The following is a 24,529-nucleotide window of genomic DNA, read 5'->3' on the forward strand; positions in this document are numbered from 1 at the left end:
ATCATTTTAGGCATCATATATTTTGTGAAGATAACTGTACAAAAGAATGAGGAATAGACGGATACTTCTACCTAATGTAGGAAATGTTCTAATCCTCAAGGTAATAAATGGAATGGTTCTTGGAAATATGAATTGAAAATAAAAAAGACATTAAAAACTAGTTCACTCTTTTAAAATTTATTAATAAAAATATATACCGGTAACGTCGAGCCCATTTTTAAATTAAGTCTTTTATGATCACGAATCTCTCAATAATCTTTTGTGCTAAATCCGCAGAGATTGAGTTGTCGCAGGGTATAATAAAATTGAAGAACGAGCTGATACAAGTGCGTTCGTCTATGAGAAAATGGCTAGCTCGTTGTTATTCATTGTTGGTGAGTAAAGATGAATATAGAGAGTGATTGTCTTCTTAGTGGTGGTGGGGGCCCATGCCGTGCATATGGTGATGCTGGTCGTAAATTCGTCCTCTGTGGGAATGAGCTCCATGAGTTGGGTTGGTCGGCAAGCCGTACTTGTCCACCGCCATGTGACTTGAATGAGCATCCCCAGGGAGATGATGATGATGATGACCATAGTTGTGCATACCATACGGTGTGTCATAGCCTACTGGCGGTGCGTCAGGTTCTCGAAACTTCCCCTCGTGATGTCGGTTTTCGATGCTAAAAATATTAACGTCAGTGAAAGAACCGTAACCCCAGGCTCTTACCTAAAATCCCGCGTATTGTCGTCATTCTTGAATACATTCAGACTTTGCGGCTTGGCATACTCAACTAAAAAAATGTCAGTCTGTTCTGGCTAATAAATATTCTACCTTTTATAGTGCAACATCCACGATAGATATCGACTCCGTTGAGTGCTGCTTTCGCTCTTTGTGCTCCAACAATTGAATCAAACTCTATCATCGCCTGCACTGATTTCTTGCGAAAAATAACAATGCGCAACACTGGTCCAGCATAGGAGCATATACGCTGAAGTATTTGCTCAGTTTCAATACCTCGTAAACTCATTGACAAAAATATAATATAGAGCTAAGGATAGGACTTACTTCCAACAATTTCGTGGTAATTGGATACATCGCGTCGAGAATTGTCAAAAGTAGAACATGTCCTGGTGGATTCTTGCATTCTTCGTCGTTCTTTTTCTCGTCATCTCGATTATGGTTATGCCGATTGTGGCGATGATTGTGGCGGTTGTGCGGCGAGATCATACTAAAATGGATCTCATAAGCTGCTGTCGAATGTAAATATATAAATCTCGGTCTTCGAATTTTTATTGAAGAGAAAAGAGAGTTTATGTTTGTATTTTCTTCAGAATATTACGAGGTGGTAAACCTGAGTAGTATTAAGGTGGTGGAAGCTGCCTAAAGTTTGAGGCGACAAAGAAAATCGTGCGAAATGTTATCAGAATAATATACAAAAAAATAAGATGGGGTTTTATCGGTCAGCAAGAGCTTTATCTTCTTAAATTGTGATGGTAAATGTTTTTGAAAGATTTATATACGCAGATTATGAAGGAACCAGCTACGCTGACTAATTACAAAGATAATTGCCTTGTGAATCACAAGTTGAGATACCTTTATCTAGATCGTATTCATTTCTTATTTAGCCAAACCGTTGGTTTGTGAGATATTCGGGATTAAAATGAATCTATGTACAAATTTTGAAAATCCTATAAGTCAGTCTCGACTTGATCATATAAAAAGAGGCAAAATGAGAGTAAAAACTGAAATGCGGCCACGAAACTGGCATAAAGCGTACTTTGATATTGACAAAAGGAGGTCATTAAGCAACCTGCTAAATGGAAGGAACATAATTAATAATATATAAAGAGACAATATAGTAAAAGAAAGGGATAAAAATCCGCTGATTCGCGAAAAATAGTAAAAATGGAACTTGGTGAGCAATGGAACTGATAATGCATTTACATAAAAACGAGGCGTGAGGCGCACCTGCCATGTAGAAAATTTAACGACCAGTAAAATGAGCGAAATTAATTCATGAAAACAGAAAATATCTTTGAAGAGAAAATTGAAGTTAGACACAGGAAGCGGAAATAAGGAAAAAGGTTTTTATGTCTTGCTTTACGGTAAGTAAAGTATAGAGGCAAAAGTGCCACGAAATTCATTTAATATTCGGCTTGAGTCGTGCAGTTCTCCTGAACAGAGGCGTCATTGACGGGGATAATCCTACAATAACTTACCTGCATTCTGTGATTGCGAAGTAGTTGCTCCATTCTATTAGGAATGATCATTTGATTGGCGCCAACAGCTTGATTGTTCAGCGATAACGATTCGATTGCTCCGTCTAACGTAATGTGCGAAAGATCGCCTTGATCTTCGGGAACTGAGGAGAGAGGGGGTTGGTAATATGGGCGTGTTGGATGCCGTCGCGTTTGAGTCTTCGCTCTCATCACTTGAGCGTTGTTGGAAGAGCCGCCTGGGTGACGGATGGAACTCCACATGTGCTGGCTATCAGTTTCGGCTTCGTGAATGAGATGTGTCGGGTCTACTTGTTCAAAAAGAGGCCCTGTGGGCAGTTGCGAAGGATCGATGAGGCCATCCGAGGCTCGTCGACCTTGTGTCTTGTGGCGTGATCTATTCTGCGAGACAGGCGGCGGACAGGGCACACATGTGCGTTTTCCAGAAGCGCTGTTAGGTCTTCGTTGCGTTTCACTAGAATGCGCAGGCAAGAAATCGCTTGTCATCGACATAGAATGAGGGGTATAGCTTGGCACACTCGGAGAAATCACTTTAGACATATTCATGGGCCTGGGATTGCAGTATACAGGCGCCATTACAGGTATGTGGCTTGTTGGAGTAAGGTTCTGGGTTTGCTGGGCGGCTTGATAGAGCATCTCTTGCTGCTGAGGGGAAATTCCTGACAATGCGTTATCAAAGGTATGACGTCGCCCTCGTCCGGCTGGCTGCGACTGGTGGAGTTGAGGCTGCTGGGGATTGTTCTGTTGGCCAATGTGAGGATACTGGAAGGTAAAAGTTGTTGGCAAAAGAGACACAATTTATACAAACCGGATTCGGTGCTGGTCTCGGTCGTACATAAGTCGGATGCCGCAGTGTCCGGCGCCGTTCGTCCAGTAAAAGATGGTAGAGAGAATAAAACCCGTTGAACGAGTTTGTTTCTACAGCGGTTATTATCTGCTGCCGATCTTAACGCACACTCGCCACTAGTTCATAACGCAGAAATAGTACCTATTCCAGCGGATAGCATGTGAGTTAGGATCTCTTCGTTTATCGATTCTTCGTCTAGCTGGATGATGCTAATCGAACATGATATGAAGCAGTGAACAAAGACTCACCTAGGCAAGTTCATCATCCAAGCATGAGATCGAATGCCGGATGTCTTGATCCGGCGCTGTGGATTCGTAGTAAGGCATTTGCGAATGAGATCAAAACATTCATTTGTAACAGACCAATGGACCTGGTACCAGCCATTGGTTATCCTCTCCTTGAGCTGAGCCATGTCAGGCGCATCGAAAGGAAGTTTCCCACAAACTAAATGTTCGCTTAGGATCACACGCTCAATCCCGGTCAAAACCTAAGACGTAAAGAATGCATCCCAAAGACCAGACGTCTAGCTCGGGTCCTTCGTACTCTCGTCCTTCAAAAACCTCGGGTGCTGCGTAAGGAGGACTAGAAAGAAGCACTTTTTAAAATTGTGCATTTACTATCAGATAATCACCTTCCACACCAAGTGTTCAGAAATCTACCCTGCTCAAAATACTGGCCAAATCCGAAATCGGCTAATTTTATGTTGAGATTCTTGTCCAGCAAGACGTTTTCAGTTTTGAGGTCTCTGTGCACGATGTTGTTCTTGTGTGCATGCTCGACAGCGGATAGAATTTCGGAGAAAATGCGTCGCGCGTCATCTTCCTGGAAAGGTCGATTGAATCTTGGAGCCCGAAAGAAAGTAAACTTACTCTTAATCTACCATTGCGGTCTATTAGATCGAATAGCTCCCCTTTCGGGCAGAGCTCCGTAACTAAATAGAATGTGCTTATCATAATTTAGTAGGCAGCCTACCTAGAAAAATATAATCTTCCGTCTCAATGTATTGATAAAGCTTTATAATGTTCGGATGCCTTAGTTTCTTCAAAATTGATATTTCTCGATGAATTTTTATCAAATCAGCTTCGTTCCGACTTCTTTTGTCAATCACCTTGATAGCGACTTGGACAGGGGCTAGTTTGTGGTGAGCTTTCCACACACAGGCAAAGTTGCCCTGTCCGATCTGCTGTTCCAGCTCATAAAGGCCGCCGTGGTTCTTTAGCTCGTTTTCGATGACGACAGTAGTCAAGGATAACATTTCATCAAGGAAATTCGAAGGAAGTAGAAAAATAGATAAAATCGATGGCTCGAGTGCTCATATTCCTCTCTCTAGTGATGACGACAAAAATCAATGCCGACATTATGGCAGACTATGTTTTAGTGCTATCCCTTCCTTGATCCATGCTATGAGAGTTTTTATTCTCGCTCCAAACTTTTCGGTGACATCGCTGTGCCTTTTGTGAGCACTCGGATTTTGTAAGCAGTCTAAATAAAGTCGCTCTCAGTCCTCATATCCGCTGTTACTAATTTCTTTCAATCTCAATAAATGAACGGGCAGAGCTGAGATGATTTGGTTTTTCACGCAACGCTTGATCAACTATGACGCGATTACAGCGCGCTCAGCGTCTTACCAAAATGAATTTAATTGCGTTTTTCTTCAAATCAATATTTCCGGGCCTTTATCAGCTTCAACTAACCTGCTCTGATAATAATTGCGTAGATGCTCTTTTAGGGTTCTCAAACACTACAAAAAGACACTAACCTGTCGGGCATAGGACAGCTTATTTGCTCTAACGGGCTCACCAGGAGATATATAAAAATGTGATCACTGTGTCCGGCGCACCCATTGACGTGAGCGCCGTCGGAAAATGTTTTTCGACTAACATCATCGGAGAAAGTGAAAGTTAATGAAAGTCAAAAATATGTTTTTATCATGCTTGATTTTCTGCCATGTCAAAGTTTCTTTGCACTCACAATAAGTTTCAGCTGGAGCTCTTTAGAAATATGTGAAGAACTACCTGTGAAGAGCAAATATCAATCCTGAGCCCTTTCATTCGCCAATAGTGTCCTATATAAAAAGGATGTATTAAGATCATCGATTTCCAGTTGATCAAGACAGACGTTGAATAAACTCGTTTCAGAATATTGATCGACTTGAGAATTCGCAAGTATATTTTATTTTTGGGTTTGCTTTTTGAACTAGATAATTAGCAGGAAGAACAGTTTATCAATTTAATTTTCTTTGCAGTTTGCCCAAGTCCGCTGAGTTTGGTATTGCACGGAAAATTATAGAAAAATACAGAAATGGAGAGTGGGCCAACGAAATTACATCATGAAATCAATTGTACAACGCTTGTTCAGAGTGATACTGTATGCAAAGGCCTGAAGAATGTGCTCAGTACCAAGAGACGTGAGGAATAAGGATAGCTCAATTAAGTTTTCAAGGCTGCTCATATTTGGCATAGTGTTTACTCTTCGTTGTTTTTTTTTTATAAAAGTCTCTTGAAAACTTTCCTTAGAAATGGAAGTGGAACTTTTGTCCGCCACCCCCACGGAAACCTCCCCCGCCAGCGTTTCTGAACGGATTAAATCCGCTTCCAAATGGATTTCTGTTGTCTTCGGCAACTTGCTCGGCGTCAAGAGGGTCTTTTCCTGCGTCGAACTGAGCTCTCATCTCATCATCAGTAAGCACTTCAAAAGCAGCAGCAATGTCAAGCCATTGTTGCTCAGCCTTTTTGAGTTGCTCTTCGTTCTAAAGTTATTGATCAATATCTCACATGACGAGTTATCAGTTTATATCAAGTTACTTACCGCGTCAGGATTATCTTTTGCGAATGCATCGGGATGCGCCTTTGCCGCCTTTTCTCTGTATGCTTTCTTGATTTCCTTCTTCTTCGCTTTTCTGTTGACGCCGAGAATCTTGTAGTAATCGCGCTTCTTCGATTGTTTCAGACGCTTTTTAGCTTCTTGAATCAGCCTCTCAATATCAGCGTAGTTGTTATCAATTTCTTGAGCCTTTTCCAGGTCAGCAAGCGCTTCTTCGTAATTTCCAAGAACTGTGTGAAGTTCTGAGCGGCGGACATACGTTCGAGCGTGATTATCGTCTAGCTCCAGCGCCCTAGGAGAAAACGATAATTCCGCAACACGCTACAATAAACTCACCTGTTACAATGTTCGATTCCGGTTTCGTCCTTCAAGGCTGCAGAACCTCGGCATCTCAACTGCTCGATTTCTGCCTTCACTTGATGAATATTGTCTTTATTCGCGCTTTCGGCAGATTCCAAGGACTCGAATGTTTTTTTCCAGTTGTTCTTGGTAGCAGCATCATTGGCAGCAACGAGGTGCTTGTTAAGCTTCTTCACTTTCTTATAGTGATCGCCACAAGCTGAAAGAATGCTAGGATAAGTCGTCATTAGAAATACTGCACCTTTGTGATCTTGATCGAGTCGTAAGCACTCTCGGATGGATTCCAAACTTTGTTCTACCTGTCCTTGCGAATAGTAGAGAGTCGAGATTTTCAACCACGCTTTCGTGTTGTCAGGGTTAAGTTTAGTCGTTGGTCTAAATATTAAATAAGTTCGAAATCAAAAATTAAAAGGGAGGTACCTCAAGTCTAAAATAGCATCAGCGAACTTGCCACGGTGTTCATAGCATGAAGCTCGAGCTTCAAGATATTCGATGTTCCATGGAGATTTTTCTAGGAGTGTAGTCAAGTGAGCAATGGCTTCTTCAAACGAGTTTTCTTTGTACATGGCGGCATGGTAGGCCTTGTCAGCTTCTTTGAGTGCCTAAATGAGACAATTAGTAAATCAATGATTTCCCAATTATTCCGAATAGTAAATTCGCACCTGGATTTCGTTTCTTTTAGCCTCGTCGTTTTTGAAATCCTCCTCCGCGAGATCGTAACGTCCTTGCTTGATGTAGATTTTTCCTCGTTCCGTTTGGGCCTGCTTGAAGTCAGGGCGAATTTCCAATACTGCTGTCAAGTCTGGAATCGCGTTTTTAGTTTTGCCCAGAGCCTGATAGACTGTGGCTCGTCTATAGAGAGCCTGGTAGTTCCTACGAAAAAAGATGTTAAAAAAGAAACGGATAACTGATCTTACTTGGGATCCTTTTGCAAAACATCGGAGTAAGCTTCGACAGCTTCTGATAATCTATTCTGTGCCAAAAATTGGTTTGCTTTTTCCATCGTCGTCGCGATGACGATGTCGATGAAAAATATAAATATTAGATAAGCGACTCCGAGATCCATCCTAGAAAAAGTTGTAAAGAGTCAAGGGCCGTAGAAATGAGCGACAGTGGAATTACAGGAGCGAAATCTCGATGCTTTGAAGTAATGTTAGTTGACTCCGTGAAAGAAATAATCGGATAGAAAGGGCAGAACTAACACTCGACGAGAAATTGGTCATTTACAAAGATTGGTACTCGGCAACTGCATAGGGGGTAAATGATCACGCTCGTTGAGGGTCATTCTTTCACAGACTACAGAAACACAAAATTTTGACATTATACAGAAATGAAGTCACAATTGCAGATTGGTCATGCACTGGAAGAAAGGTAATTCTCGGATGTAGTTAATTAGAGGATGGGTAAAAAATATTGATAAAAAATAACGATCACATTTGACGCGTTTTGGTGTGGAACATGCAACGGGAGCACCGGGCTGAATTTTGTGTAACGAGAAGATGATTTAATTATGCTACAGTTTTTCTCCTCTAAAGCTGTTGATCGGTTTGGCCTGCTATGTCTCGCGCTTCTTGAGCAGCTAGTAATTTCTATAGTTTCATTTAGGATGGAGCGCTTACCTCTGATCTTCGCAGCCATTTCCTCTTGCTGGGCCATAAGTTTCTCTCTGACCTCTTTCTGGGCCTTCTCCATATTCGCTTTAGCAGCTTTAATTTGCTCCTCGTATTCCCCTTCTTTATTCTTGAGCATATTCTCGACATCTTCTTTCAATCTCTCATATTTGATGCGCATTTCCTCCATATCAGCTAGAGTCAAAACATTATTTTCTAGAAATATTATTCTTTCTCTCTTACCGTCTGTCATGTAGGCTTCAATCTGTTTCTTTGCGAGGTCTTGCTTCATCGCAAGAGTTTCTTTGCCCATTTCGACGGCATCAGCATGTTTCGCCATGAGACCGAGCTCACGCTGATTGAGATCGTTCTCAGTCTTCTTGATAGCCTGGAAATGCATTGTTAGGCGACAATCCAAAAACGCGTGCCGCAGCATTACCTGATCAATCATAGGGTCGTTGAGTTCTTGAGCCTTGGCCTTGGCGTCAACGAACTGCTTCTTTTGATTGGCAAGTTTAAGCGCTTCTTCCTTCAGATTCGCGAGTCGTTGTTTGAGTTCAGCTTCGTGGGCAGCCACTCGTTCTTTGTACTCCTATTTCTCGATAATTACAAACAAGAGACACCTTTATTAAACCTTTAATTCTTGTGAAGTGTAGACCTCGCCTTTTTCGATCATTTCATCGATCATATGGTAGGTGTTCGTTGGCTTGACAAATTCCATAGAATTTGTGTAATCCATGAATTCTTTGAGCGAGATGGCGCCGTCTTCGTTCACGTCCACTTCCTTCATGACATGTTCTCGCATTCTAGCGCGTTCTTCTTCCATTTCGCGGATATCATCCTAAACCAACTTGTTATCATCATCGCATGAAAATCAATCGCTTACATCAGGATTGTTAGGGTCGTAGACTTTGTCAAGTTCCGCCTGAAAAATCGCCTCCAGTTCGTAGGGATCAATGTACATGTCGCCGTTCACATCTGAAGATTAATAAATAATGAAACAAAAAATACGCTTCAGCGACACCAAAACACCACTCAAACGGGAAAACATTAACTGTTACACGTCTATTACCGTGTAATAGAAAAAAGGTTCTTGGATCGAAAGCCTGGCCAGCCATTCGATCCTCCTCTTCCCACACCTCTTGAAGTTGCTTTTTAGAGCCCTAGAAATGGTAATTCACCGCGTAAAAGAGCACCGTCTGGCTTTCAAGTGCTGATTAAAAATGACTTCACCAAAATCGATCTATTTTACCGTGAAGTAAGAAAAAGTTTTAGCGTCGAACTTTTCGTCTTTCAAATGGTCAATACTCTTCCAGACGTCGAGTATAAATTTTTGGGAGAACTAAGGTGATAAGAATTGAAAACAAACGCGTCTCGGGAAGCGACTTACTGGATGAGGTATTTTTTGGTGATCGTTGTGACGTTTGCGCTTTTGTTTTTGTTCCTCGAGCAGAGCCGCCTTTTGCGCTTCGTCCATTTTCGCCATTTTTTCCTCCAAGTCAAGTTGCTTTTGAATTTCGTATTCAATGAATTCTTTGTGTCTTTTTTCGTCGTAATTCTGGAGGTCGGCGGTGGCGGTGCCTATCAGCTTCTCGAGATCTTTAGGGGAGAAGGACTCGGGATTGAAATGGTCGAAGTGACCAGCAGCAGCCTCGACAATCGCGCGTTGGTTCACCTGCTTTCCCTTCTCCATCGTCGCTTTCATTTTTAGCAGCTTTCGAATTCGATCAACTTCTTTTCGCTTGAGAACATCGAGTTCGTCCCGCACGTGTTTTGCAACGTTGTTTAGTTCTTTCGAAAAAGTGGCGATCTTCACCTCGTCCAGGTTTACGTTTTGCATCTTTTCTCGGAAAGCCGGATCTTTGTCCAGCGTCTTTATCACTTCTTGCAAATAGCTGTCGTAGAAGAGTCCTAATTACCAAATAATGGGAAATCAATGGCAAAGCTTATCTTCCTATATTTTTTGAAAATTAAGTTACCTGTATCGATAGCTTCTCCAACTGCAGGACCTTGTTGTGGCTCCTCCACCGGAACCGACCTCGAAAAGGCCAGTCCAACGAGCCCAGATAAAGCTAACAGAAACATTCTAAAAGTATTTTCTTCGTTATTTCAATTCTCCAACAGCAGATTATTTATCAGATTCTCTTGAACAAACGCGCAAGGAAAGCGTCGCCTTGGTGGATTTATCATTTGTAGGAGAGTTACGTGGCCCTGGGCACTTGCGCTGTCATGCTCGCGTCAGCGAATGGGAGCCACGACGATTTAGTTGCGCTGCGAGGTGGAATGGCTCAGCCGGACTGTCCGATACTGGATCACTGGTCACGGCCCACGCATTCATGACAACCCTTCCTTACAAATTTATCCGTTGGAGTTAGTTGAAGACCCCGCTCCTCGACCAAAATCTCTAGAATTGTTGTCTTCTCCTCTTGTTGTAATCTCTTGCAAATATCGCCAGTCTTCGGATTTCCACCGTCCGAAAAGGCCAGTATAAAGGTAATGTAATCCGGATTACGAAAAGTCTTTTTCTACAACATTTTCAAAATTTACTTTATTAATCAAATTCATAGATTGCCAGTGAAATCAAGGAAGACGACCGAGAACCGGCTACAAGCTCAGCATGATTGGAAAACCAATCAATCATACCTATTTCTTCTCAAACAGAAATGCACAAGCAAAAATCCTGAATAAAATCAATTTCCAACCCTTGTCTAACGGTCAGACTCTGACCATTATTTCTCCAGTCAATAGTTTTGACCGAAGAAATAGTAGATCGAAGTTGTCTCATTGATGCATTTTAAAATAAAGAATAGAAAAGGCAAACGAATATTCGATTTCATCTTGATGCTTTCGAAAAGTAGTAGTACTCTGTCAGTAGCGCTGTTAGTTCCTTGCAAAGCGGCTCCTGGTATTACTGGCAATTCAGTTGTCTCTGACCGCTGTGTCTTCCAGATGCTCACTTATTTTCACGAACTTTTTCTTTCACTGCTCCACACTGTTTTCTTGCAAGTTAAGATTCGATTTATTAGAACTTGCACTGAGAAAAGCATCTTATTTTCCAATCTTCTCCAAACTTAATTCTTCCTAAAGAATGCTGCTGAAGTTTAGTCCTTGCTCTGGAATTGTCGATAGATCTCCAACAGATTGACATGCTCCTTGTCAAACTCGCACTGACTCTCGCGCACAATGTGATCTAAAAAAAGCTCTCACGATGATAATTTTAATTCCCCGTTTCCCATGAGAAGCAATTGGAATCGAAAAGAAAGAATGTGTACCGTTAGCTTTGAGGAAATCGGCGAACTTGTTAGCAGTAGCAATCATACTGACGCCGATCGCATCTCTGTAAATATCTGCATCTTCGCTGGCCTTTTTCTTTTCAATGCTATTCTTCATTGCTCGCTGATACTCTTCTTGAAGCGCGCCGAACTTCTCCTTCATTTCCAAATAATCTGATAGATATATTTATGATGTAACAATCGAACTAGGTTCAAATTACCTGCGAATATTCTGCTGTGCTTTCGGGAACCGCCGCAACAGTCCTTTTTCATAAACTCGTCAAAAGTTAAAATGCTGCTGCATTTCTTAGCGGGACACTTGAACTTGCCATTCGTAACTTGAAGCGGGTTCTCGATCAGATTTTGACCAAAAGCCTCGACTTGCGAGGATGAAGCGAAGATGCACTTTACGCACTTCCATTTTGTGGCACCTGTCTTTTTCGCTTTTATTTTTGCATGGACTTTGGTAAAACTAAACAGTGATTCAGCTTAATATCCTTCGAAAAATTCGTGCTGCTTACCCGCCGCAACTTCCGCAAGCTTCTCCGCTGTGAACAAACTCTTTCGATATCGCTTCGATCTCATTCATTTTCTCGTTTTTTTAAAGACGCAGGACCTATCCTTCGTTTGGTAGACCACTCAGGTTGAATTGTTAACGGGACTTATCGAATCATGAGTAACCGAGAGACGACGAGATCACACAGTTTCCGAGATTTCTGCCCCTGCTTTGGGTTCACCCCTGAGTCATCTCAATCAGTTGAGGAGGGATATTTTTATTTGATTAGTAACCTTAATATGTGGTAGTTTTTTATTTTTCTTTGCCCGAGTGTCCAAAATTGAGCCTAATACAGCCGAAAGCATTTTGACTCTCAGACGCAGGGTATCGTCGGGCTTGTTTTCGAATCAAGGTCTCCGTGTCGAGCAAGCAAAGAAACGATAAATCGCCACTTTATAACAAATATAATCGAATAAAACAGTTAATTTTTCGAAAAATAAGAGCATGTCCCAATCATCCCAAAGTGCAGTGTGCGATCAACTTATGACGAAACTAGACTATGAAGAAGACAGGGCTGCAAGTTAGTAATTCGCGAATGCTTGTGAATATCAATTTTATAGTGACTTTTGTTCGACGGCGACGAATTGTGGACGAGACTAAAGCTCGAGTGCGGGAGTTGAAAAATCTTTTCAACAAAAATCACCAAGAATTGGCACCGCTCCTATCGCAATTTCAAGAGTCAGTGAAGAGAGGAGAGCCAGCGTATTGCAGAGAACATCTTCAACAAGGTGAGCTACCTTTACAATTACTCATTTTCATTTTATTCAGCGATCGAGAAGCATCAGCGAAGGAAAGACAAGCTCGTTTGCGAAATTCAAGAGCTCGAGCGAATGCTGATCGATCGAGCGAACTTGGACTTTGCAAGACCGCAATACTAATACTTTAGCGTTAGTGATACTATAGCTAAGCTGTTGATCAGCCACACAACTTGATTAATCTGCTTCCAATAAACCAAAAAAAACTTAAAATAGCCATACTGTTCTATTTTTATTGATCGAATTTAGTTTGATGAATACACAATAATCACATGTCAGTTGCTATCTTTACAGCTCGTCGTGTCTTCTAAATGGCGTCGGATATTTGAACGACTTTTTTAAGTTGAGTGTAAAAGTTTTTTTAATTCATAGATTATTAATTCCATTATTGTAAAGGAAATTTAATTATTGATGATTTTCAACTTTCCTGGATGATATTTTCTCGGGATTTCATTCCTACTTTTGCTTCTTTCGTAATACTTTTATCATTTAACCCTTAAATCATATTCAATTCGGTAGTCACTGGTATATGTTACCTTTCGAAATTCTAGCTTCTTCCTTACTTATGAAATCTTCTCCCTGTTCCAATATTTTCTTCATTATTTTAACATAAGTTTCGGCGTGATACTTAATTTTTATATTTGATAAACTTCTTCATCAAATTAAACCTTTTCTAGTTTGTCCGAAATTTTGTCCGCAGCAGCTTGAGCCTTTTCTTGAATTTCCTGCTTCTCGCCCTTTTTCTCGCTTTTCATGAAATCAGCTGCAAGCTCATCAAAGCTAAATCCTTCAATAAAATAAGAGCCACGTCAAGTTTTTACCGTTCGATGCATGTAGGCAAGCCAACATAGACTCCATTTTGTTTCAAAAATGACAAGACTTGAGTTCGCTTTTTCACCGTTCCATCGAAAGTTAGAGCTGCAGTCGGGTCAGAAGATCCCCGAAAAAGTTTGTATACCGGGTAGTCTTCAATCTTGACTCCATAGGTTTGAGCGAGGTCTTGGTTCTCTTGGTCGCCATATTCGTTGATGTTCACTTCGGCAACGAGAAGATCTGGATTCTGGGCGGCGAACTTTGCCACTTGTTTGAACTCGTCATGCAAGTCTCCGAATGGATATGCGGTGTCGAACTGTTTTTAGGAATTAAGAGGGGAAAAAGCTTGCAAGAGTTTGAATTTAGTTTTCAGTTATATTCCTTCCTTAACAAGAGTGTATTTTGTCTTCGAGATGATCTTATCAAAGGTCAGCGAATCTAAAGGAAGACTTCCGCGCACTAGCAGCGCTTCAACTACATCCGTGGCCAATAAATAGGCGAGTGATAACTTCATTTTACTTTCTCTGGGCTAGAAATGTGCAAAAAAGCTTCAACACAAATGTTCGTTTTATAGCCGCGCGTCTGACCGCGGGGCAAACGGATGAAAACACCAGTTGAAGTCGCCTTTAAAAAGTCGGGATGGACGCGCTTGTTCCGATTATATCGGACACCTGAGTTGCCGACAAGCTATTTGCGAGCATGACGTAGTCTTTCTTGCGATGGGGAGAGGCAAAAACTACTTTTACGTATGAGCTTTATTGTTTTGCAGTGTTTAACTTTCGGATCTTGTTTTGCGGATTGGACAGTGGCTTGGCTGTGTGATGCTTCTTCATACAGGGTCGCTTGAAGAAATGGTGATTGAGGTATTTCCGGTCGGTATTGGAAATAATAAAGACGGCGCGCGACTGGTGCACGCAATATTCTACTACAGTCATGTGTGAATGGAAAAGCTTGAACATTGAAGAACATCAAGAATGCGGAGACGTGTCGTTTTCGAACATATTCGTCGTCTTGAAAAGAGGAGTTGTTCCATTCACTGCTGGTTGATTGCTTTCTCGGGCAAGTAATGAGTTCCATTCTGTTCCGTTCTGGGACGGCATGAAGCTCGTTCGGGGAGTAGCGTCATTCCGCGACAAGCGGGACTCCATCGTTTTTGACCTCGACTCCCGGAACTCCTAAAATTTCTATCGCCATCATCCTCGTGAAATAAAAGTACCTTTATCGAGCCTTTTATTCTTCTTCTGAACCCACCCATACTCATATAAATGAGAGAGTTTATGACTGCTGAGGTCCAGACCAAGAAATTTTTCGATTGAAGAAGGCCTCTACAAAGTCGCCGCGAAGAGTTTTGGAGTGTACCAGATGCCTTTTTTGGATTTTGTCATATTTTTTATTGTTAAGGGATCCTCCCCCGGAATCGGCAACTTTCACTTGAAATAACTTTCGTTTGGCCTTATGGATTAATATAATTCGAATTGCATATAGAAGTTTAAATGTTGATTGCAATTCGCAAGTAGCTCTAGCTCATTTGGAATTGTCAAACATGCACTCAGGGGCTCTTGAAAAATTCGAATTTTCGAAAAACGCCTTTAAGGGGTATTTTCAACGCGAAATAACTTTTTATTGGGCTTTTGCTTTGCTCTCAAGCCTTCAAGATCAGAAAAAATGGACGCTAATCTAAATTTGCAAGTAGCTTCAGCATGATTCATCAAGTTATAAAAATTTTTTCCCATTAAAAACTTTTCAAGCCCATTTATGCTAATTTTTGGCATCGAATTGCTCTCTAGCGGCAAATAACGGCCGAGAAATTTTGTGCGGTCATTATATTCTTAATCTGTAGATTCTGAGCTTTCTATAGACCCCTTATTTGTCTATTTTCGATGACATTGAAAAGTCGAAAAAATTACGATTTTCACGCTAAGTACAATTTACATGCATTTTTGCAATTTTCGAAGGCCAAAATTTTGGGTTAAGATATTTGTTAGGGGGTACTATAATACATAAAAATGATCCTCAGATAACGAGGAATCTAAATATGCGACAAAATGACCCGTTATTAAGATTTGAAATTCCGGGGGAAAACATATAAATACCCTTTGAAATCACAAATATCCGACAGTTGGTTCGGTTTGTCTGTGGCACTCTGTGCAAATACTCAGCGGGATTGATAGAGCGCTCTACTTAATCCGGTGTAAATCTCGGCTGGTGACCGATAATTTCTCGAAATTCAGCATGTCAGTCGAAAAGGAGTGTACGAAACCCTATTTTAAATTGTAACTCATTAGGACTTGTAGTTTTTGAGATATTGGCTGTCAAAGTCTTAAATGACAGTGGAATGCACCTTCTGTCCCATGCGGTTAAAGAGAGCCCGCAAAGTTTATAGTTTAAAGTCAAAAGATTAATTATCTTTGCTCATCAATCAATTGGCATTATCTTTCCTTGAGAACAGTAATAAGTTGAGCAGGTCCCCAACAGAGCAAAAAGGCAAATATCAAGCAAAAGACAAGGAAAGAAAGACGTTTGATTTCCTTGGCATGATCGCGACTAAAGTGTTGCCACAAATGGCTAATTGGCAGTGTTACCTTTGCTGCGATGTGTTTCCCGCTGATCTGGCTACTGAGTAAACTGATTTCAGGAACTGCACGTAGCAATAAGTGATGACGATTATTGGAACGGTGAAAGCAAACACAAATATCAGCCATGTGTGCTAAAAGTAACAAGTTGAGTTTGATGGACACAGATCCTTTGCTTATATATATGCCATATAGTTAGGGTTAAGCACGAATAATCGGCTATGTTGTATTTCGTGCCTCAGACTATCCGATTTTGACACTTTGACACGCCAATTTTGCCGTCAGACTTGCAATTTCTTGAGTTGATATTGGAAGGATGAGTGACATCCTCTTTCTTTCAGATTTAGTTTGTGTCAACAAGAATATACACAGGTATAATATGCAAAAGTACCTGTTTGAATTCGGATGACGTATCACAGGAACACTCATTGATATTGCTCAGTTTCATTTGACAATTTTTCGGCCAGTTCTTGACAAATAAGATCGACTCGTGAGTGAGATTCACTTCACTTTTGCATCCACCACGTGCGTCATTCATAACCATTTCTGTCCACTCGAAAGGGTCAAGTATTCTTTTCGCGGTTGGGTCAAACGTCTTTTCGTCTATAGTTATCTTAACGCCGGGCTCGGGCAGAAAGTCTTCACTGTTACTTTCGCTTTCTAAAACCCGTCGCTTTAGTAATTTACTTTTATTCGTCATCTCACCTGACATTTCATCGAAAATTTCATCTAAGTAGTCTTCGTTTTCTCCATTATCATATATTCCAGGAAGATTCTCGCCTGTTTTACGCATCGAAAAATTTGAACTTTGATGAATTATTGAGCTGAAGTTGCAATTGGATGTGTGCGACTTCGAGAAATGAAAGCTTCCCATGCACATTTTGTCATTGAGATCTCGCTCGTTTTCTGGAACTTGAGGGATGGTGGCATTCAGCATTCCCCAATCTTCGTGGCAACGGAACGTTTCTGTGTCGAACTTTGTGTAGGACCAAATTGGAAACGTAATGATCAGCGCCATGAACCAGACAAAACTTGAGAAGAAATAGAGAATAAATGAATTAATCTTAATGCTATGTTTTCAATCATATTTAGCAAAGAATTTATTTCCTTTTCTGCGACCAAGTGGGCTCTCTTCGGCGGGCGATTCCGAGGCACTATTGCATATTTGTTACAGTGGATTGCAATGTATCTATCAATCGCCATAAGCATCTTGTAAGGATGACCTTTTTTGTGTTAGTAAAACATGCCGCAATTCATACGATTTACTGGACATCGTATGTCCGAGAAAATTCTAATTGCGCCGGACGAATCTGGCGTCTACGCAATTCTAATTGATGTGATACTTGGTTTAATTGACAGAAGGTGCTCCCTTTCCAGAAAGTATATAGAGACGACGAAGTTCACCGATTTGATTGTTGCGTAGACTAAAAATTTGAGTTTTACTCTGAGTTTGAAAATTTGTATCTTTACTCGGGCAAATAGCCTTTCCAAAAAGGAGCGGGAATTGCCTTGCTTCTATGTTGTTTGATGCTGGAGCGAGCATCGTCGAGTTCGATTCCGAAGAGTCCATCGCCCACGACTTGATCCACTTCCATGTTGGATGCGTTCGGTATTCCTTTCGAAAGGTCATTTTCAGCTTGCATAAATAGAAGACGGCTCGGAAATCAAAATGAGGGTGTCTCCAACTAAAAACGCACTGACACATGCCGCCATTGTATTTGTCCAAGTCAAAATGAAAGACAAAGACTGTAAAAATTATTTGACCTTGCCAGCATGTGAACCGGAAGAATGAGAATTAAGAGTAGATCTGCAATGGCTATTTAACTTGTTCAAAAAACGATTCGAACAATGAACGTTTCACTTTAGCTTTCGAACATTTCCCATGTGTAGAGCGTAGACGTGGCTCGCCGTCACCATCAGTGATCGATTCGATAGGATCATGAAAATCACTAAGGTGATATTTCGCTAAGGCTGTTACAGGTACTCGCACCTGTGGAATTGACGAGCAGGCCTAGAACGAAAACAATCCACCAATAAACCATCACCATTATCTCATGCGTCTGAAATGTCAATTAGCCACGCTCAAGATAGCAGGCACAGTGCCCTTAGACGCGCGCTTGTTATTTACTTCGATTTTCGGTAAAGCTTGGAGGGATCTGTCTGAATTATGAATTGGGAATCGAATTAACGCACCGCGCAGTTAAACAGACGTCTACTCCAATCATTACCACCAAGTACATTTGATATCTCCCGAACTAAACCCATAGAAATTCTAATCACTTACGCCCAGTTCTAGAACATCGGGATCTACGTTCTCTTCCTTGTTCCATTCACAAATCTGGGTGGCAGTAAATAAGTTTATTAGATTGGGATCGTTGCATTTGCAGTCTCTTTCATCTGGAAAAAGCGATTAGATTTTTCATTTCGAATAATTTTTAAGGAATTAAACTTTCTCTACTCACCCATAATAACTCGTTTTTCTTCGGATAGCGTGTTCTTGAAGAGCCTCTTCTTCAGATTAAACAATGTTCTTTCTCTAAAAATTTAAAAATTATCAATCCCGTGATATAGAATAATTGTAGTGTCAGGTCAGGTAACACCCTCTGGGATGATCTCTCTGAACTTGACGTTGAGAGATTTTCTCGATGAAGTAACATGGAAATTCTTATCTTTTCCCTCGATTCTTTGGGATTTCGCTTTTCCTTTTTTTGAAAAAGAAGAGGAAGAAAACAAAAACAACTTTATGCTTATGGAGAAAAATCCCCACTAGCGGCGCCGAAAAAATCCAGAGGGAATACATGATGCAGAGTTTGAGCACCCTAATACACTTGTGCAATGCTTCGTCTGACAGAAAACAAAAACGAAACGGGAAATTTAGCTTTCATCTGAAAATGTTCCAATGGGGATTTGATTTCTATCTCTTAGATTTATGGACCTTGTCGAGGAAGACTTAGCAACTGAGAGCTTCTTTGGCTACAAATATTAACAATCATCATAAATTTTAGCAGCGACAACAATAATTTACTGGCATCAAAGAAAGATTTTTAATAATTGTTACTATTACAGTTACTATTTAGGAGATCTACTGATAGTCTTTGCGAGTGGGTATGGCTAGAGATGCGGGCGTCAAAGTTAAAAAAGAGTGAGGGCAGCTTTGATTTGGTGGAAGATTCTCTATCAGAAAGTGGTTAACTCATTGCTGGCTAAGTTCTCGCCTCATGCTCTGAGCAAATTTCCTCTCTCGATAAGCAACAGTAACTGTCAGGGGTAAAGGTGTGTCACCTCTAAAAACGAAGTAAAGAAATTTCCCAAAAAAAAAATGAACAAAAACGCAGACTCATCGGGTTTACAGAAAATCCTCTTTGATGATCCATCGTCTTTTTTGTTTTCTCGCTTGAAAATTGAAAAATGTTAATTTCGGAGTGCGAATTTGGCCAGTTTAGCTCTTGCGATATCACATTAATTATTCGTTATTGTGACCGCAACTGTGCCTTTCAGAGTTTTAATATCGCGCTTATTAAGCGCCTCGTAGCTTAACTAGAATCGAGCCTAATTCATCCAATATGGAATATCAAATAAGGATATCATTCCATAAAACATGAGTCTATTTACCCATTGACGATTAGATTGAAAATAAGGTTTTCAATACTAATGAGCAGCAGTACCCATAGTTTTCTCTAAGACGCAAGATTAAAAAAAATGAGGATTTCGCTAATATTTGTCTTTTTTTTTGAAATTTGCTAGCGCCCGTAACTTTTTTGCGAGTGCTTGTCTTGACCTTATGATTCCCGAAAAATTATAAATGGATTAATTAGTTCGTTCCATGGCGACATAAAGAAAATAACGCGAAGCCAAATTACTTCCAGATCAATTAATGACATGTTTCACATTTTGTAAATCGCGTCTCTTTTTCTAAAGGTCGCATTTGCATCTGAACTGTGAATCTTTTCGGGTCGTTGAGTTAGACAATTTCTTGCACGGACCTTCTTTGTCCTTTCTAATTCTGAAGGAACTCTACTTAAAGTTCGTCTAAATAGGACTTAATTAAGCCCCATTATTACGGTTCGGCCGATAAGCACCCGTCAAATCAATTGTTTTATAAGAAATTCTCCTGGATAAAAATTAACTCTCCGAAGAATTATCTACGTGTGAATTTGCTCCACAGTGTTCACTTGGAGAAGAAACGTGGTAAGAGGATGACATATCGAATTATTGCTGACATTTTATCGACGAAAAGACGAGATTTGCGTCAAGCACTGAGTTCGAACGGGGTAAATTGCAAATTGACAGATAAATCAGCGGACACAGATCTGACAAGCAGCAATCACTTTTTGTTCTTTTAATTTAACGATGATTATCTATTTTAAATGTTTTACCATGATTTTTAGAATTCTTCGGAATCAAGGAGGAGTCTCTGCGCACATTTTCTTAAAAAACGATTATTTAATTATCAACTATGGCGGAGCTATTTTGGGATAATTTACGGCGCCCAGGCCAAACTTAAGAGCGATTCTTACACAAATAAATCCGGACAAAATCAGAATTCCAAAATCCAAAACGACAACTCCTGACTGCGCAAATAAAAAAATCGACAGCCAAAGAAATACGAGAAACTTGAGTGACTTTTGCTTTCCAAACTTTGATTGTTCCAATTTTGAACTTTATGGTTCATTTAAAAAGGTGTTCTTTTTGAAATTTAATAAATAATTTTGAAATTTATCCTTTTTTTTTGAAATAAATTATTTCCCATTCGTTTGTTTTTTGATTGTGATGCTTTACCTGACAGCTTCTTTGAATTCGCGGTTTACTCTTTACAATAAAAAAATCTTTATATTTAATTGACCCTTTGTTTAGGAAAATGTGTCAATATTATCATAATTTATCCATTTTAAAAATTTTCAATTCGACGTTGATCCTCCTTAGTTTACGCTCTTCACATTTCGCTGGTTTTAAAAGCTACTTGCCGCCGCGCGGTCTCAATGCGCTAGAAACAGATCAACCAGCGCATCAAGATACGAAAAAAAGTTTGTCAACGTCGTCTGCGACAAGTTGGAAATCCTGATCGATCATTGAAGTTGCGCTGGTTTCAAGCTTTTTTTAGTTTGATGATTTGTTTTTATTTTTATTAAAAATGCGATGTTTATTTTCTAAAAATATCGATAATTTTACTCTTCTCCTTTATGATTTCTGACCTGATTTCAGTTTGATTCATAAAGAATGAAGTATTATTAAAACTTACGGATGCTCATTAATTCTTTTTATTTGTTGATAATTTGAAGTGAATCTTGGCGTTTCGTACCTGAAAGATGTTCAAAAACGACAGACTTCTTCTTTGTTCGTTTTCGTTTCTCTGTGAGTGAATAAATGCAAGGCAAATTTCAAATAGAAGTCTTCATATTTCTCTGTTTGTAAAGAGCAGAATGAAGAAACACTTTCGTCCATAGAAGTGTGCTCCATCTGACATCGAGCTTAGAGGACCAAATATAGAACGGAATATCAAACGGGTCGAAGGCAAAAAGAGAACGTAGTCGTATCATCACGCTCACCCCATATAATCACTCCAGAGTCATCACCAGTGGAGCTTTCAGAGCATGAAAAGAAAATAGCTCATTTAGCAAAACTTATTCGCGGTTATATATATTCAAGCCGAAATATTTGAGAGGAGATGAAAGACCGCCTGCTCACACACCAAAAGATAAACAAGAACTTTAGCTGCCAAAGATAGACGTTCTATCATCGCCCTGATTTATGTATATCTATTTCTTTGTCTGAACTCAAATTTAAGATTTCGTCAAAACATTTAGAAAAAAAAAGCCTGGGAGAAAGTGAGATATTTGCTTTGCAAACTGAGAATTATGAGCTCGGCAGGCGGAAGTGACTTTGGCAACTTGTGAAGATAGTTTTGTTTAATAACAGTTGTTAGATCAAAGCCCTTCTTACAGGTAGCCAGATGGTCAGTTCAAACACTTGCTACTTCTGAGATTTTGATTCTGAAAACACTTCTGAAAAATGATGTGAATTTTCGAAAATTTCGATGCATTCTGCATAAATTCATTCAAAGTCGAGAATCTTATAAGCGCAGGTGGCATAGGACTTTCGTTTCCCCCTAGAAAATCGCTTCATCTTCCTTTTTCGGAAGCAATAAAAAGCAAAATTCTCGCCAGACGTTCTATGGTTGCGTAAGTTTTGTTTCTCGTATGATCACCCCCTGAGGAAGAGAAACAGGTCAGTAGCATCCGCCACTCACATCCGAAACAAATGTTAGATTGCTTTCGAGGTCCGCTAAATTGAAAATCTGTTACGTTAGAACGCATTTTCTAAATCAAATATTCATACATTTCACATGTTATATTCATTTTTACGGGAGGCTTTCCAGTAAATTTCGAATTTTCATCTGAAAGTAATTAACCGGGAACTGCACAATTGACGTATTTCTTCGATAAATAAGGAATACTAAAAAGGTTATCTTGACAGCAACTCTGTCACTCCGCTGTCGAGGCTTCGCTTCTAATACTTATTATCAGATAATATGCAACAAAAACGCTCGAGCAATTCCAAGTTCACATCGGAAAATGTAGATATGCAGCGAGGAAGATGTGAACAGTGGCTTCGCTTTTTCTGGCGTGAGTGAGACAGTATCGAGTCTGCTTAGGAATCTGGATGCTGATATTTAAAAGTGCTGTGCTTACACGGAGCTTAGGTGGTTCGACTTTTGGACTGGTTGAAGATTTGGCGCCTGATATTTTGACTGTTCATTTTTTGGAATACCTTGACGAACTCATTCGAAAAATCTAAGCCTCTGGCTTCTTCAATATCTTCTTGCTAGAAACGTGCTTCGAATTTTGTTTTAATCATCGTAATTGTTCTGTCGAGATGTTGGATTCCCGCGCTATTGGATTTTCAAGAGCAATCAAATATCATTTTGCCGTCAAATGAAAATACATTAGCGCCGATTTTACGCAATAATATTCGCCTCTGAGAGATCCTCTGAGAAGTCTCTCGTCACTGTGAGCACGTTTCATAATAAAGCATCGATTTTGCTGATCTGGGCATTCTATTCAAATTATATATAAAAAACGCCTGCAGGAAAGCAAAAATGAAATTTTCGAAACTTTTTGTTGAACGGTATTTATCTTCTAAACTCTTCAAGCTTGTTATCAGCAGCGCTAAAAGAAGTGTTTAATAGTTCTTTTTGAGGACGTTGCGCGGATAGTTAGAAACGAAGTATTTCCTCCTTTTCTAGGATTTTAGAAAAATGGCTGAAAATGGAAACAAAATGAACTCGGGTGCGTTTACGAAGCCTGAAATTGTTATTCACAGACTCGACTGCGTAAAAAAACAACTTTCCCAACCTATCGGATTTCCATTTTTTGACTTTTAGTGCATTTAATCCGGCACCTGTCCACACGCAACATATAACGGCGCAAGAAAAATTTTTTTTCGCATTATTTAGTTTTTTTAGCCGAGAAAAAAAGAGATGAAATTGGCATCCCTTTTCGTCGTCACAGTGATAGGGTTAGTAAAACGGCGAGATTTAATGGGAGAAGGTATTTTTAAAATGAACCACTTCAGACAAGAGCTAGACTTAGCTGAAGACATTACAGAAGAAAGTGCTCTGGCTGCATTGTCTGAGGCTTTTGAAATCGATGTTACTGCTGAACTGATCGACTCGGAGCAAATAACAAGACGGCGTGGTGGGCAGGATACCAGAAGTTATGGCAAGTACAATATCTCTTGATACGAACCACTAATATGAATGTAGGCAAGGTCAAAGTTCTTCAGAAATACTACAACCATCAGGCTGGCAACAGTGACTTCGAGACGAAGAAACTCAAGGTAAGAGAAAAATTGATTTGTTAATGAGCTCGAAAAAATATTAGCTCTATGGATGTCACTGTGGAGGAGGAACCAAAGGAGATTTTGACTACACCAGTGGTGGTTCTGGAGTTCCTGTTGATAGAATTGATTCTGTCTGCCGGTAGCTGTCGTGGTACCCTTTCTCACTTTACGTTATTTTTAAGGGACTACGCGAACTGTCTTAAATGCATAGACGAGGCGTACGATAACAAGTGTGCCCGTGATACACGATACCGCCTCGTATTCCAAAATGGCTTGCCTCTTTGCAAAAACGACGTCGGCTCATGTCAGAGATCTGTCTGCGAGTGCGATCACCAATTCGCCATAAACATGGCGGGAGTATTTGAAGACTACAGTGGCGCAAATTGGTTCCGTGGCGGATTCGATAGAGATCTTCAGTGTTTCAAAAAAGACAAACGATCTGCTGGTGAGGGATTCGAAGTCAAGCCCGTCGGCTGTTGCGGTACGAAGGAGACATTTCCTTTGGTGAGTTTTTTGAATCGGTTACGAGTACTTAATGTTATTTAAAGAATCGTATCTACCGAAGCGACCAATGTTGTGTCGAGCAAACCGCTACGATCAAAGACATCGGAACCTGTTAATCGCCATTCTCTCGACTATATCCTCCTTGACATTTCCTTTTTTAAGTCCAGTGGTCGCTTCAGGCGGCAGTATTCAGTGTCGGGCCCTGCTGTGGAATGCCCAATCGCGCTACAGCGTCAGTGTCCGATACATTTTGAAGTTGGTCACAAAATATCGGACATTGAGCGACGATTCACATCACACGCGACATTTGTTTTCTTTTATTTTTTTGTACAATCGACCATTTAATAAACCAAGGCACAA

The 24,529-nt window shown here is 40.3% G+C and overlaps 9 protein-coding genes and 1 long non-coding RNA gene across 10 annotated transcripts; 2 read left to right on the forward strand and 8 right to left on the reverse strand.

The window, feature by feature from the left end:
* Position 1: 1 nt before the first annotated feature.
* LOC145709784 (heterogeneous nuclear ribonucleoprotein L-like) lies at positions 2 to 1,228 on the reverse strand. The gene is made up of 4 exons (XM_081787487.1): positions 1,046 to 1,228; positions 812 to 968; positions 707 to 770; positions 2 to 659 (listed from the first exon to the last, which is right to left on the reverse strand). The coding sequence occupies exons 1-4, from the start codon at positions 1,205 to 1,207 to the stop codon at positions 410 to 412; spliced, it is 633 nt and encodes a 210-aa protein (XP_081643613.1). The 5' UTR covers positions 1,208 to 1,228; the 3' UTR covers positions 2 to 409.
* A 5-nt stretch (positions 1,229 to 1,233) lies between these two features.
* On the reverse strand, positions 1,234 to 4,322 carry LOC145709778 (serine/threonine-protein kinase SIK1-like). Its single transcript, XM_081787477.1, has 9 exons — positions 4,037 to 4,322; positions 3,934 to 3,995; positions 3,696 to 3,886; positions 3,552 to 3,646; positions 3,313 to 3,508; positions 3,206 to 3,273; positions 3,026 to 3,162; positions 2,200 to 2,979; positions 1,234 to 2,154 (listed from the first exon to the last, which is right to left on the reverse strand). Exons 1-9 carry the CDS (start codon positions 4,317 to 4,319, stop codon positions 2,125 to 2,127), a joined length of 1,842 nt encoding a protein of 613 aa, XP_081643603.1. The 5' UTR covers positions 4,320 to 4,322; the 3' UTR covers positions 1,234 to 2,124.
* Positions 4,323 to 5,204: 882 nt separating this feature from the next.
* On the reverse strand, positions 5,205 to 7,345 carry LOC145710470 (dnaJ homolog subfamily C member 3-like). Its single transcript, XM_081788227.1, has 7 exons — positions 7,165 to 7,345; positions 6,910 to 7,120; positions 6,668 to 6,849; positions 6,489 to 6,622; positions 6,224 to 6,446; positions 5,873 to 6,179; positions 5,205 to 5,813 (listed from the first exon to the last, which is right to left on the reverse strand). The coding sequence occupies exons 1-7, from the start codon at positions 7,311 to 7,313 to the stop codon at positions 5,577 to 5,579; spliced, it is 1,443 nt and encodes a 480-aa protein (XP_081644353.1). The 5' UTR covers positions 7,314 to 7,345; the 3' UTR covers positions 5,205 to 5,576.
* LOC145710469 (nucleobindin-2-like) lies at positions 7,345 to 9,979 on the reverse strand. Its single transcript, XM_081788226.1, has 9 exons — positions 9,837 to 9,979; positions 9,248 to 9,768; positions 8,930 to 9,020; positions 8,744 to 8,835; positions 8,492 to 8,698; positions 8,297 to 8,449; positions 8,101 to 8,245; positions 7,867 to 8,052; positions 7,345 to 7,826 (listed from the first exon to the last, which is right to left on the reverse strand). The coding sequence occupies exons 1-9, from the start codon at positions 9,940 to 9,942 to the stop codon at positions 7,777 to 7,779; spliced, it is 1,551 nt and encodes a 516-aa protein (XP_081644352.1). The 5' UTR covers positions 9,943 to 9,979; the 3' UTR covers positions 7,345 to 7,776.
* Positions 9,980 to 10,910: 931 nt separating this feature from the next.
* On the reverse strand, positions 10,911 to 11,718 carry LOC145709205 (uncharacterized). The gene is made up of 4 exons (XM_081786886.1): positions 11,651 to 11,718; positions 11,351 to 11,601; positions 11,130 to 11,303; positions 10,911 to 11,047 (listed from the first exon to the last, which is right to left on the reverse strand). The coding sequence occupies exons 1-4, from the start codon at positions 11,716 to 11,718 to the stop codon at positions 10,959 to 10,961; spliced, it is 582 nt and encodes a 193-aa protein (XP_081643012.1). The 3' UTR covers positions 10,911 to 10,958.
* Positions 11,719 to 12,065: 347 nt separating this feature from the next.
* LOC145710473 (uncharacterized) lies at positions 12,066 to 12,631 on the forward strand. Its single transcript, XM_081788230.1, has 3 exons — positions 12,066 to 12,205; positions 12,246 to 12,413; positions 12,454 to 12,631. The coding sequence occupies exons 1-3, from the start codon at positions 12,130 to 12,132 to the stop codon at positions 12,561 to 12,563; spliced, it is 354 nt and encodes a 117-aa protein (XP_081644356.1). The 5' UTR covers positions 12,066 to 12,129; the 3' UTR covers positions 12,564 to 12,631.
* A 24-nt stretch (positions 12,632 to 12,655) lies between these two features.
* LOC145710471 (endoplasmic reticulum resident protein 29-like) lies at positions 12,656 to 13,894 on the reverse strand. Its single transcript, XM_081788228.1, is given in 5 exon segments — positions 12,656 to 12,773; positions 12,868 to 12,935; positions 12,977 to 13,067; positions 13,109 to 13,220; positions 13,262 to 13,894. Coding segments are annotated over 5 exon segments (822 nt in total). The 5' UTR covers positions 13,768 to 13,894; the 3' UTR covers positions 12,656 to 12,728.
* Positions 13,895 to 15,590: 1,696 nt separating this feature from the next.
* On the reverse strand, positions 15,591 to 16,858 carry LOC145710472 (uncharacterized). The gene is made up of 4 exons (XM_081788229.1): positions 16,532 to 16,858; positions 16,218 to 16,486; positions 15,836 to 15,960; positions 15,591 to 15,797 (listed from the first exon to the last, which is right to left on the reverse strand). Exons 1-4 carry the CDS (start codon positions 16,842 to 16,844, stop codon positions 15,683 to 15,685), a joined length of 822 nt encoding a protein of 273 aa, XP_081644355.1. The 5' UTR covers positions 16,845 to 16,858; the 3' UTR covers positions 15,591 to 15,682.
* Positions 16,859 to 17,683: 825 nt separating this feature from the next.
* Positions 17,684 to 20,704, reverse strand: LOC145709206 (uncharacterized). Its single transcript, XR_014134881.1, has 6 exons — positions 20,606 to 20,704; positions 20,203 to 20,253; positions 18,289 to 18,362; positions 18,111 to 18,223; positions 17,817 to 17,886; positions 17,684 to 17,775 (listed from the first exon to the last, which is right to left on the reverse strand). It is a non-coding gene; the product is annotated as an uncharacterized LOC145709206 (long non-coding RNA).
* Positions 20,705 to 23,229: 2,525 nt separating this feature from the next.
* Positions 23,230 to 24,529, forward strand: LOC145707061 (phospholipase A2-like). Its single transcript, XM_081784539.1, has 6 exons — positions 23,230 to 23,341; positions 23,399 to 23,544; positions 23,589 to 23,662; positions 23,707 to 23,804; positions 23,848 to 24,169; positions 24,214 to 24,529. Exons 1-6 carry the CDS (start codon positions 23,304 to 23,306, stop codon positions 24,283 to 24,285), a joined length of 750 nt encoding a protein of 249 aa, XP_081640665.1. The 5' UTR covers positions 23,230 to 23,303; the 3' UTR covers positions 24,286 to 24,529.

This window comes from Oikopleura dioica, chromosome XSR (genome assembly GCF_907165135.1).
Source record: "Oikopleura dioica chromosome XSR, OKI2018_I68_1.0, whole genome shotgun sequence".
Classification (NCBI taxonomy): Eukaryota; Metazoa; Chordata; class Appendicularia; order Copelata; family Oikopleuridae; genus Oikopleura; species Oikopleura dioica.